The 13,712-nt window shown below is 41.3% G+C and overlaps 2 protein-coding genes across 2 annotated transcripts in view; one reads left to right on the top strand and one right to left on the bottom strand.

Moving 5' to 3' along the window:
• abtb2b (ankyrin repeat and BTB (POZ) domain containing 2b) overlaps positions 1-8,292 on the top strand; it is a 44,812-nt gene extending 36,520 nt beyond the window's left edge. Inside the window, exons 4-17 of the mRNA XM_035665630.1 lie at positions 704-856; positions 1,315-1,480; positions 1,659-1,748; positions 1,888-1,989; positions 2,264-2,360; positions 3,292-3,427; positions 3,930-4,207; positions 4,300-4,478; positions 4,592-4,697; positions 5,357-5,459; positions 5,577-5,664; positions 5,865-5,933; positions 6,652-6,765; positions 7,041-8,292. Coding sequence (XP_035521523.1) covers positions 704-856; positions 1,315-1,480; positions 1,659-1,748; positions 1,888-1,989; positions 2,264-2,360; positions 3,292-3,427; positions 3,930-4,207; positions 4,300-4,478; positions 4,592-4,697; positions 5,357-5,459; positions 5,577-5,664; positions 5,865-5,933; positions 6,652-6,765; positions 7,041-7,274 — 1,915 coding nt within the window. The 3' untranslated portion in view covers positions 7,275-8,292. The remainder of the gene's footprint in view (positions 1-703; positions 857-1,314; positions 1,481-1,658; positions 1,749-1,887; positions 1,990-2,263; positions 2,361-3,291; positions 3,428-3,929; positions 4,208-4,299; positions 4,479-4,591; positions 4,698-5,356; positions 5,460-5,576; positions 5,665-5,864; positions 5,934-6,651; positions 6,766-7,040) is intronic.
• Positions 8,293-10,133: 1,841 nt separating this feature from the next.
• Positions 10,134-13,712, bottom strand: part of brsk2a (BR serine/threonine kinase 2a) — a 154,616-nt gene continuing 151,037 nt past the window's right edge. Inside the window, exon 19 of the mRNA XM_035664339.1 lies at positions 10,134-11,488. Coding sequence (XP_035520232.1) covers positions 11,268-11,488 — 221 coding nt within the window. The 3' untranslated portion in view covers positions 10,134-11,267. The remainder of the gene's footprint in view (positions 11,489-13,712) is intronic.

Below are 13,712 nucleotides of genomic sequence, written 5' to 3'. Positions count from 1 at the left end.
GGGGGGGGGTTAAGATCATAGATCATCGAAACCATCTATAATAATACCAGGTTGCTGTACCTTTTATTTAGCTCTCTTAGGTAGTTTATTCTGCTTTAAAAATAGGCTGATTATTCAGAAGCCACTGCAGTATTTTGTTTATCGCAACCAACAGCACAAATAAAATCACCATTCTGTTCTAACCCCCCATCACATCTTACACACAAAGAAAGCTGATGTTAAACTGCACAACATGGCAACCAACATATAAACAGTGATTTGTCATAAACCAGTGTATCTCTTATTATTTGGGTGTGTGCTTGCAGGTGATGATAACTTCAAAGCAGAAAACTGTATATGGTGTGTAAAAGCTGGTAAATATGTGTGATTAGTTGAGGTGAGGTGCTCTGTGTATGGTTTGTGTGTGTTTAATTATGACTCACTGTGCACTGGTCAGGCTGAGGGGAAGTACTGCCAGACATACATAAGTCATCTAGTTTAAGACAGTTTACGAGTTCCCTCTCAACATGACTGAATCATGAGTGACGAAATCTTCCACTCATCACTCAAAGCAGTGTGTCTGAGAACTCACCGGTTTACCAAAGAAGCTTCAGTGTAACAGTTGAATACAAATGTTACCTTATTTGGGATGAAAGTAAGTACTTTTTTTTTTTTTTTTAATATAGATGGACAGAAGTTAAATTATGTGTCTTTTTTTCCACAGGCCATTCCTGTTGCTGCCACCTCTGATGGAGTGGATGAGAGTGGCCATAGTTCATGCTGAGCATCGCAAGAGTCTACTGGTGGACAGTGACGATGTCAGACAGACCGCCAGGCTACTCCTTCCAGGACTGGACTGTGAACCAAGACAGCTGAAGTAAATGAGAACACACACACACATACACATACGTACACTCACAAGGGCCGCCCTGCCGGATTTCTAGACTCCATCTGGACGCATGAAACTACACACAGCAATATGAGCTTTAAGCAGCAGCACTATTTCTGAACATCCTTAATGTAAAAAAAGATTTGAATATAAACCTTATCCACGCCTTCATCTAATTTTAGTTTTCTTGGCTGCACTGTAAGCTAGGTGTGTTCATGAGATTGTTGTAATTAGTTAAAAAGAAACGAAACGTATCTGCAAAGACAGTATTCCAGATGTTTATAATTACACACTGTATACAGCAGATTAATGACTGTATGACCGGCTCACTAACCTCTTCATGAAGTGTATTAAAGTAAAAAAATAAAACATCAGATGCAAATGTAGTGTGCATGAGCCACGTATGCGATTGTCTAACTCTTTGTTTGTTTGTGTGCCTCCATCAGGCCTGAATGTTGCTTTAGCTCCTTCAAGCGTCTGGACTCCAAAGCTGCCACAGACAAGTTCCATTTAGATTTAGGTTTTCGTATGCTCAACTGCGGACGCACAGATCTCATTGGCCAAGCCATCGATCTGCTGGGACCAGATGGGGTCAACAGCATGGACGACCAGGTACTGAATACTGTTTGTTTGTGTGTATTTATGTGTTTTTATATATGATGTGTATTGAGAGGAATATTGCAGCATTACACATAGCTACCCATATTCATAGATCATTTTGAAGTAGCACCTCATGTATTTGTTTCTCCTCTTTCATGTGTCCATTGCACTCTTTCTTTTCGTCACTCAGGGGATGACACCTCTGATGTATGCCTGCGCAGCTGGAGATGAGGCCTTAGTCCAGATGTTGATCGATGCCGGGGCCAACCTTGACGTAGCGGTAAATATTTCAGCATATGGACACATTTATATAAATGTTGCATGTTGAGTAAACTTTTACTTTATTCACAGGGGATGCGTCATGTTATCTCGATGATGTTAATCTTGATGTGTAACACTGATTTGTCCTGCGCTGCCAGGTTCCACCATGCTCCCCAAAACACCCCTCTGTGCATCCTGACAGTCGCCACTGGGCAGCCCTGACCTTCGCTGTGCTGCATGGACACATCTCCGTAGTGCAGGTTGGGAAACGTAGACTCACATGTAGTAGCCACCAGATGTAGCTAGCGTGTGGCCTCTTTATTTGACATGCTGCATAGGCTGGTGTACTTCTTACTCGAGGGGAATTGTCCTGCTATGTGGGCACAATAAGTGCAGGTCGGCCTAAGCTAAATGTAGATGTGAGGTCATACGTTAAAAAGTTGAGTGACAAATGTGAGGTCAGGGGTCGGGCCATAAATGAGTTACAGGATGTTAGATATTGCACAGTATAACAGATGTGGTGTGTATCTCCAGCTCCTGTTGGATGCCGGGGCCAATGTGGAGGGGGCCGCGGTCCGCAATGGACAGGAGAGTACAGCAGACACCCCATTGCAGCTGGCTTCAGCAGCAGGTGGGCTAACACACGTGCAAGCACACACACACACACACACACACACACACACAGTATAACACAAGGCACAGCTGATGTTAGAGTGTTGTTCGACTTACAGTAGGTCTGTGTTTGGATCTGATTTATGGTCACAAAATTACTACTTACTACTAAATTACACGGGTAGAAAGTCTGTAGAAGGGTCATGCAAAGGAAGGGAGATGAATGAATTTGAGCCGCTGTAGTACATTTCTGCAAATGAACTAATAATACCTCTCAGAATCAAATCACAATCAGTCATCAATACAGTAGTGTGCAAGCTTTCCAAAAGACCACCAAGAGTAGCGCATTGAGTTATGAATGACACATCAGCTGCAGGAATGAGGAAATGAGAGGGTAAATGAAGGCGTAGTGAAAGCTGCAGAGTTCTGCCTGTGGTTGTTTAGAAGCCTCTGGGCAGCATTCCTCAGTGGGATCATCTAAAAGCCACACATAGCTGTAGTAAAAGAGACACATGATCTACATAACAGCAATGACAGTGTCTAAATAGTGCCCCAAATGAATGTGTTTGCTTGTTTAAAAATACAAAAATAAAGTATCATAAAAGTTAATTTATCCCTGTGGTAAGATGTAATCATTGCAGCAGTAAGTGTAATAAAGTAAGAAAGAAGACATCCAGAGTATAAGTGCACTAATGAATTATAAAACAAGCAATAAAAACACTACAAACAATCAAAATGAAACCATAAAAAATAATAAATAAACAGTGATATGTTAACAGTACAAAAATACTAAGTAGACTCTACCAGTGGAAATAAACACAAAGAATTGATAACTAAAAGTATGCCTGTGCAAACAGTGAAAATATTTATGGCTGTACTGATAGAATATCCCATTTAAATGTGTTTAGGAGCTTTATCTGTATATAATTGAATGGTTATGTGCTTCCCAGGCAACTATGAGATGGTGAGCTTGCTCCTGGCACGTGGCGCAGACCCCTTATCAAAGACCCATGATGGAAACGCCCTGACGTCATCCCTCTATGAAGACATGAACTGCTTCAGTCATGCTGCTGCACATGGACACAGGTATGCATCCCTCTGTCTGAGCTGCAAGCAGCGTGTTGTCAACAGATGTTGACAAACTGCCTGCCTTTGGCCTCTTAACTGCACAGAAGAAAGTAACACAGAAGTGACGCTAACCATGTCAGCACTCAATCATACTTGACCCGAGTTTGAGATCTGCATTTAGGGAGGTATCATCCCTTTTATCATGCGGTGAAATGGAAGACCTTGAAAGTATAAAAAGCAAGGTCTCCTTCTATTCAGTCCATCTGTTTCTGAACACCAACTGGCAGCGTAAACCTCTCCACCTGTTCACTGTGTGTATGTGTGAACACAATGTAGACTCAACACTTCACATTCCACAGTAAGAATGACAGATTATGTAATCAGAGAGGAGGGTACAGGGTCACAGAAATGGATGTATGTGTTGCAGTTCGGACATAAATTAATGTCTTCATGCTTTCTTTCTTTCTTTCCTTCCTTGTCCTTTTTCCTCCCCCCTTCTTCCTCCCGTTTATCTTGTCAGGAACGTGCTGAGAAAGCTACTGACTCAGCCCCAGCAAGTCAAAGAGGATGTCCTGTCTCTGGAGGAGATCTTAGCTGAGGGGGTGGAGGGTGAGGAGGCCGGGATCTGCCCTTTCCTCCCTCTCTCCCCGCTCCCCACTCCTTCCTCTGGCCCTGGGGCCCTGCCAGAGGTGGGCATAGCAAGGCTCTGCAAGGCCAGGATGAAGGCTCTGCAAGAGGCCAGCTACTACAGCGCTGAGCATGGCTACCTGGATGTCACCATGGAGCTACGAGCTATGGGTACCTATCAGATGTCAAGTAGAGGATTTGCTTACTTTTCAAATTATGCTTACTATGAAGAAAACAACACTTTTTTTTCTTTTTTGACCTAGGTGTACCATGGAAACTACACGTGTGGCTAGAATCTCTGCGTTGTGCCCAGCAGCAGTCCAGGGCAGGGGTCACCCTTTCACTCCTCAGAGAGTTCACCACAATCAGAGAGGAGGACTACTGCGAGGAGCTGGTCACCATAGGCCTGCCCCTTATGTTCAATGTCTTACGCACTACCAAGGTACCATCAAACACAACCTTCACCTTGTGTCTGCTCGCTATCCTCTGTGTTATCAGTTTGAGTTTAGACCTGTGATATAATACCTTCCTCCCTGTTCTTTCACTTTCCTTCAGAATGATGCCATTATACAGCAGTTGGCGGCTATTTTTAGTCACTGTTTTGGCCCCGCACCTCTGCCAGCCGTCCCTGAGATGAAGGCAACTCTTTCAGCACAGTTGGGTAAGTTATGCTATGATTCTGACGTCTATATGAACACACAGAGCTCAGTGTTTAGAGTGGGTGACTCTAAATTTTTATTGACTTTTATTATCGAGCAATCTGCAGATTATTATTTTTATTAATTGATTAATTGCTTGGTCTGTAAAATATTTAAAAATAGTGAAATATCCCATCGCAAGTTCCTTAAGCCCAAGGTGATGTATTTTAATTGATAGATTGTGAGTTATTTTTTTATTAAATAAGACAAATACCTGCAGTAATTCTTTGCATTTGAGAAGCTGAACTAGGAAATATTTGGCATTTTTCCTTGAAAATGTTATTTAATTATTAAGGGCAAGGTATCAAACAGCCAAAGCAATCCTCTTCTCTGGCTGAAAAACCAAGGGCAAATGGGTGTGTTTCTCTTTAGCAGAACTAAAAGACCTTGAGAACATGTGTGTGAAAATGAAATGGTTAGCCTGAGACATATCTGACATACATACTGATGCCAGTTGTGAGGATCCAGACACAACCACAATACACCTGCATACAAGAAGACATTGTCTGAACAAAGCTCTAGCCTCATAACTGTGTAATGGTGGACCAGTGTTCAGACTGGTTTACCAAAAAGCTGGCTTGTAAATGGAGTTGTAAAGAGGTGCTGATATGTTTTCCTACAGACCCTCATTTCCTGAATAACAAGGAGATGTCAGATGTGATATTTGTGGTGGAGGGGAAACCATTCTACGGCCACAGAGTCTTGCTAATCACAGCTTCTGACAGGTGAGTGGAGGTTCACACTGGACAGACAGATGCATTAACATACTCCGAGACAGGGGTCATTTAAAACAGAAATCATTTTTCTAAATGGTTTTGCCAATGATATTTGCTTTCTTTAAGATTCAAGTCTTTGCTGGCATCCTCTGGACCAGATGGAAGTCCCAACAAGGAGATTGAGATCAGTGACGTCAAGTACAACATCTTCCAGGTAACAAATATACTTTTTATTTCCTGATTTAAAAAATACTTGGTACTAGTAGTATTTTTTTGTTTTAGTGTGACACAATGGATTCAGATTGATTGAAAAAAATTCTGACATTGTGCATGGGACAAAACACAGACACAAAATAAATGAGTTCAACTAATGTACAGATTTGTTCCTAAATGAGACCTCTGACCTATCTGCAGATAATGATGTCATACCTGTACTGTGGAGGAACAGAGTCGCTGAAAACTAATGTTCCTGACTTGCTGGAGGTGAGATTCACTAAATGAATACAGAAACATGTTTACAGGATAAAATGATCATATCTCAAGAGTTGCAACTCCTGTGTCAATAAAGACAACACTATAAATGCATCGTAATTCCATAAAAACTTACATTTTGTTAAGAAATACGGTTGTCGGCACAGAAAAATGTAGGTACACAACAGTAACTTCCTGCCCAGGTGTACCTCTACACATCACCTATACAATATTTTTCTGTAATGTATTATTCACAGTCAGATGTCTTTTTAGTGAAGCCCTGTAAATACAGTATATGTACTGCTTTTTAAGGGTGTTTGTGATTACAAACTAGTCAAACCCTATTTAGAACTAAAAACAAAAGGGAACATAGCACAATTACAATCCATTACAATGGTCTATTGCACTGTGAAAAACGCTTACCTGCACAGCAACATTATTCACTGTGGGTCAAAGTTTGACAGATTGTAGAATTTCAACCTTTATTTTCATTTCCAAATACGTGGTTTAGATTATGTGGCTATACTGGAAACCCTACCAACATTATTGTGTCTCTGTGTCTTAAAAATTAAGCTAGTCAGAAATATTATCTTAACTAATAAAGAATGATAGCCAAAACTGAATTATCCTTTGTTGCCATATCCGAAGCTTTGGCTTTCTTAATATGACTGAATGTAATGTAAGACAGTATTTCTTCAGTGTCAACATTTGCTTGTGTTTTCTCCTGCAGTTGTTGTCCGCTGCTAGTCTGTTCCAGCTGGGGGTGCTACAAAGACACTGTGAACTCATCTGCTCTCAGAACATAAGCCTGGATAATGCAGTCAGCATCTACAAGACAGCCAAGGTAACACGCACGCATGGCACGCACGCACACACATACACACATACACACGCGAGACACACACACCTACACACACACACCTGGATCATATTGTACTTTTATGTGAACAAAGCAAATAAGATTTATTGTTGTTTTGTTACAACTTGAATGAATACAAACGATTTTAATTCCACATATCAACGGAGAAATCCAATTAACTGAACAGTAAACAGTAATGTTACATGATAAATTGCCTTTCTACACTAAAAAAAACATTAATTTGTTCTTTTTTCTCCCAGGCCCATGGTTCAGTGGAACTGAGCTCATTCTGTGAAGGTTACTTCTTGCAGCATATGCCTGCTCTACTGGAGAGAGAGGGCTTCAAGAACCTGCTGTTGGGACCTCCCGGGGCCCGACAAGGGAACATCTCCACTTCTGCGCTGGTTCACAGCCGGGTAGACTCACCTCTGGAGGAGCTGGAGGCCACCCTGGCTCAACGACTACGCTCTCTCCACGTCACCTCCCGAGTCTGAGGACAACAGGACAGGACAGAAATAAGCAGAAGAATGTGGCAGTTGGAGTGGAAGTTTCATCTTATCACTGATACAGGATCAGCTGTCTAGAAGCTGTCAAAATAGATTACAGATGTCTTCTTATCTGATCATATCTCTGGTAACAAGCAACTTCCACAGTGCTTTGACACTGGGACACAGATCAGTGAGTTATTTGGCAGCCGTTAAGACTTTGTTCTGTGGACAACTCAGTGTTTCATATTTAGTGCCAAGCACTCCATCTTGACATTTATTGCAGTGTACAGCATGTTTATGAGGAAGAAAATTGGACAATGTGATGCTTTTTCTCCAAGGCTCGGGAAGCTTAAATGGAGAAGCAACAGATGGATGCAACAGGTTGGAACTCTGAATTATGAAACACTGCTGCCCTCTAATGGACAAAACTGGCAAAGTAAATAAGTGCCACAGAGGATTGGGATCAATGGCACCTTCCTGGTTCTGACTGAAGCTATGTAAAGGGACTATAGACTGAAGCATATATTGAAGAATCAAGTGAGGTGGCCATGCTGGATTTGTGGCTTTATCCCATTTAACCTAATAATGCAGAGTGGGAGGAAGTAGACTCAGTGCCTCCAGCATCGATGTAAACTTTGGATTAACAAATGTACTTTTTATGTAACTGTATGTTTTTATTTTCTATTTTTAAAATGGCCGCAGAATCAAAACACTTACTGAAGAATGGGATGGACATTTTCTATTTAATGAGAAAAAAAGATGTGCAAGTATTTATCGGGGTGTTCCCTTTTTATTGTTTTTTTTTTTAATCCAAGCTAATTATTAATATAATTGTTGAAAAGTTGCTTTTGTGTAGCTGTTGTTTTTTTCCAGGTACACTCTAACAGTTAATTAAGCTTATGTATGCTGAGGTTTAATGCTTCTACACAGGTACAGCAGCAGAATCCAACATGGGATTTGGAATACATAGTCTGTTTTAATGCTGAATATTGTAATAAACCTGGCAAACGAGCCTTGTCATTTGCCATCTGTTTGTGTGGGTTTGTATAGACTTACCTGAAATCCAGAACAACTCCAGACTTGCAAATGCATCTACAACATAAACGTCATTACATGTGCAATAAAAAGAAAATGAATAAATTAAATAAATTCATGCAGGATTTGCTGGAGAGGTAAAATAAGAAAATTACAATTGGTATACTGGGAAGCAAGATTATAATTACACTACATTAATCTAAATTTAGCACCTGATACATTTTAGTATAAAAAAAAACAAAATGGCACAAAACACTGGATATTTACTTAAGGTCTGCACTTACCCATACATGTAGAATCACAAAGAAGGAAAACAAACGCACCATAACTTAATGAGTTTATTTGTTTCAGCACTGAAGATGCTCACAGTTATTTTATATGGGGATTACATCAGTCAGTTTTGTTCCTGCTCTGTCAAAAGACCGCTCTGGGCCTCAGAATCATTGGATGTCCTTGGTGCTGCTAGCTTCCCATTGTAGAAAACAGAAAGGAGGGTGAACAATAGGGTATTGCTTTGTGTTTGTGTATTGATATCCCCTCACTGTGCCCCTTCCACCAACAGGTAGAGAGAGCCCAGACCTCTGAGCCTTCCAGAGAGAGGTACAGAGTAAAGGAAGCATCATTCAAAAGCTTTGTGTACAAGATAAGAGGAAGAGAAAGGGAAAGATCAGCGGGAGCAAGGGAACAATAAAAAAAAAAAAAAAAAAGGCCAGAAATAAAAGCAAAGAGGGTGAAAAGTAAGGGACAGAGGGAATTTAAAACGTTAAAAGGTAGTTTTGTGGAGAGAGAACTGATGAAGGCTGAGAGAAGGAGTGAGTTTGGCATGGAACATGAACACTGAAGCCATGCAAAGAAAAGCTCATGTTTGACATGCACACAGCAATACAAGCTAAAAGCATAGAGCAGGAATCCCCAGCATGGTTGAGAAGACAATCAACCCCCACGGTTTGTCTGTTTATTTACAAAGAGAAGAAGTAGATTGGGATCTGTGGTGTCCTTCTCCTCAGGCCTGGCCTACAAGCACAATAATATGAAACTGACAAATATCAATAGAAGAGCATATTCCCTCTCCAAAAAGAGGCTAAGTCTACATTCTTAAATTACTGGTAAATAATTTTTTTGAAGAGTTCCCACAAGTTCTCTTCCCCTCTTCATAGAGGTCAGGGAATTTGTGACTTGTGGTTGTTCACATAATTCTGTTAAATTCAGACCAAAACAAAAGAAAAGGAAAAAAAAGTTATTTTTTTTCTTCAAATGTTGCCCCATTTACGAACACACAAGAGGGTAATAAATAACATTCAACTGACCTAACAGCTTTGTTCATATAAATAGCCAAGTTATAATAAATTAGGAACTCAAACAGTGAAATGAACAAACATGAATAAATAAGGACAGAAATACAAAAATATCCACAATTGCATTTATCACGTCATCATTTTTTTGTTCCTCTACTCCTACTGCTGGTATGTGAGACTAAGAGAGAGGTATAAATGGAAAACCAAAGACAAAGTGCTGCAGATAACACAAACAGGAATGTTTGGATCATCATTAGGTCAATCAAACAGAGACATAAATGATCATGTAACAAAAATACACAGAAGAATTTAAAACAACAGAATGTGGCAGGCGCAGGTTTACCAACCTGAACCTATGGTACTAAACATAGTGTCACAACTAGACATTTTCTTTTTTTTCTTTTTTTTACATAAGAAATGATATCAGCTCTGTACAGACAGGAATAGTCATTCATTTTAAATACCCCACATAAACCACCCACATCCCCCCCCCCCCAAACCCTGTACTATCATATCATCTGCCCCCTGCCCCATTCAGCTCACACCCTACTCCTCTCTGAAATCACAATTCCAGTCCGTTTGCAGCAATAGAGTTAATTCTAATAAAGTCAGTTAGTATTTTAAACCCAGTTCTTCACAAAGAAAGTACATTAAAAAGCAAAGAAATACAATCCAGCAAGCATCCGCGTCGGCTGTTTGGGCTTTCCACAAAACTCCTCCTCCTTCTCTCCTCCTCTGAATCAGTCAGTGATTCTGCATGTCTTCTTTTTTATTGTTGGTGTTGTTCATGTTCTTGTTAATACATCCCAGAGTTTTTTGTGCATACTGGACCTGTGCATGTATGCATGTATATGTTGTGTGTATGCAGTGTCTTTTTGTAAAATGCTAGTTTCCAATTAATGAATGCTCCTTGAGCACAAAGAAAGGAAGGTGGTCGGGGTTGGCGAGGGGAGTGTGCGTTCTTGTTTCGCTGGCGTGTGTGTGGATTAGTTGTGCATGTGTGTGTGTGTTTGTGTGTTTCTTGGATGGGGGGGGAACACTTAAGGTATTTCCATCTACTTCTACTGATGGCTGCCAGAGGTGGAGAAGGGGCGCAGAGGGAGATGAAGGTAGAAGTCTGCATGAAGGGTCTGTTTCCATGGTAACCCTCCACCCTCTTAGCGCACCTCTAAAAGCAGTCCTCCGTCAACAAATGTCCGTCTCTCTCAGCACGCTCAGGGGGGTGGAGGGGTGGTCGAGGGAGGGCGAGCGGAGCAGGGAGCAGGAGGAGGGACTTAATAGGTTTTCTGGATAATTCCTGGTATCAGAAACAAGTCAGGTCATCACACATGTTAGCAGCAAGGGAGCAAAAAACAGAGCAAGGGCCACAGGCGATGATGGTTGGTGTAGAGGGGTGGATGAGGATGGTTGACATTGAGGGGTGATGAAAAGGGGAGTGGAGGAACAAGATTGTGTGTTTGTAATGTAGGTGCAGTATGCTTTTTGTAAAATATCACTTTGATTCTCTCAATATATTTCTATCTATATAAAGTCATTTTATACAAAACATATGTCCATAAATGAGTATATACATCTAGCTATGCACAAAGAGAATTTTCCCTCCGTGCCCCTGGCTTATAATGATACTGGGATGGGTTTTAGCACTGGCTCGACTACACAGCTCCTCAGTCTAAGACTCCTCCTGTGTCCCCACAGATGCCAGCGACAACTTGGGTCTGTCTCGGCCCGCAGCGGGGCATTTGGTGTCATTATTTTCTGGCTCGTGCCTCCGGACGTGCATGGGCGAGGGGCAGTGCTTGGAGGGCGTGCCAGAGGGGTAGGGCACCTGTCCGTTCTTCTCGTCTGAAAAAAGTTGTTTTATTACGTCAAAGAAGTTACTCAATGGGCTGCCTAGGTACACAGATGGGAAGAAAAGAGGACAAAAAAGGGGGAAAGAGAAGAAAGAGAACAAACAAACTAATGAACAATGGGGTTCACAGGATAGAGACGCGGCTACAGGTAAGACAGAGCAAGCAGAGGCGAGGAGGAGGACTGAGCAGACAAAGCGACGATGAGAACTGCTGGGGCAGCCATGTTGGGACACAGTTATATGTGAGCTCTCGTAAACCATGCATATGTCACAGCACAACCAATGAAAACACACAAATATAATAGGAGTCAATGTAAACGTAATGTCAAATGATATAAACTGTATGCAGAAAGAGTAAGCATGGTGTATCTTCTGAGTGAATGTGAGCCCTAGCAGGTCTGGCCAGCCAGAAGCAGGACAGATGATGGAAGGAGCACAATGAGAGACATCACTGTGGCACCGAAGGGCAACTTGAACCTCAGCAAAGCGTATATGATGGAGGCTGTCTATCTGATGGCTATTGTACCGAGTGAGGCACATCTAATGCGGTAATGTTTGGACTTAAGCCTGCCTAGAGCAAAGAGACAGCCTTTGATCAACACATTTCTACACCTGAGTTCAGTGTTGAATTTTACACTTTAACTGACTATACAAACCTGGCCAAAGACATCAAACACGCTGGGAGGCTGCATCATCATTGTGCCAACTCTTTGAAGTAAGAAAAAGTCCAACTCATGTGATTTGACCACAACAGAGTCAAAACTGTGGTGAGTTGCATGTAAGTCGTAAAAATACTGTCTTAACTCGATGCTGTATGCTGAATAAAATAAGTTGATATGCTAAATAATAATAATAAATAAAATAAATAACAAAAAGTTTCTTCCCAACTGCTATACTTAGAGGCGGTGTGTGTGTGTGTGTGTGCGTCCAACAGTACGCATGCAAATGATCTTCAGCTAAATGCACTCACTCTTTCTGCAGGGCCTTAATGGTCCCACTGCAGGTAGGTGGAGTGGTGAGGACACCAAACATGAGAAATGGAGCAAATAAAGAGTCAATGTTCTTTTTGTTAATGGTGCACACACAGCACATCTCTGGGAACTATCAGTCACAAACAGGACTGTTTCTGAATACTTGGCAAGAGCCATTTGCACAATAGAGTCCTGTGGGCCGAGAAATGAACAGTGACAACATCAGTAAAAACAGGCAGGGGGGCTGCACAGATGACAAAGCACACGCACACACTGGACTGGAGACTGTCTGTGTATCTGCACTTAATAAAAGGCTGTTGGAAAGCCTAATTGCCATTATGGCTGGCTTGTGCTAAGAAATCGTCAATTCCAAAAGTTAGCCTGACAATCTGCACACGCTGCCAGTGTGAAGACTTCCAGCAGTAGTCTGGAAATTAGAGTGAATTTCTTCTAATCATGAATGAGCGAATGTGTTTTTGTTGTTGTGGTTGTCTATGTGCCACAGTTGGTTTTCGCCTGCTCCATTATCCAGCTGGAAAGCTGGAAAGCCAACTTCTCCCCAATGCTCCCTCTCCCTTTCTCATGTGTAAAGAATTCCACATTTAGTCACTTCACTCCACCAAAATCTGCACATTTTCAAAAATGTCAGTAAACTCATGAAACTTAATACTGTCAGCTGTTAACAGAGACGCCACCCTGTAAGTGAACGGTTATCCTATGTGATCCTCAAGCATGCTCGTTGTGTTCTCCGTCCTTCTATTGTCCCAGCCCTCTATTGTCTTCCTAAGCTCCCAGGTATGCTGCTGTTAATAGTGATTATGGGACCTAATGACCAAGACTTGATGAAGCCTTTTGTTTGACAGACATTGGTATGCAAAGCAATTTCTATTGTTAATTACAGCCACTGGCTTCTTCAAGTGCCCTGTGGTCAGGTAGTGCAAAAGGTGTGTTAGGAGGCCAAAGGAAAGAGGAAGGAGGAGGAAATTGAGTTTAACAATGCTTTCAATTACAGCAAAGCACACTTTTTTTCATATAATTCATATTACAGTGTGAGAGATTCTGAGAGAGTAATGAGAAATTAATTTAGACTGACCTTGGTCAAAAACAACTGGCATTGATACTAAATGTATCTGCTTTGATAGTGTTCACAGAATACTGTACTTCATTATTTGTGTTTTGTAATCTACTGGTTTAAGTGGTTCTAATATTACACACAGTACTCTTACAATGTTATCTCTGCTGCTGAAACAACTCCCAGCAGTGGTTTAAACCTAATCCAATGCAATTTATTCTA

Source organism: Morone saxatilis, unplaced genomic scaffold, assembly GCF_004916995.1.
Source record: "Morone saxatilis isolate NCDOM2014 unplaced genomic scaffold, NCSU_SB_2.0 Contig2, whole genome shotgun sequence".
NCBI lineage: Eukaryota > Metazoa > Chordata > Actinopteri > Moronidae > Morone > Morone saxatilis.
This window is presented reverse-complemented; position numbering and strand designations above follow the sequence as displayed.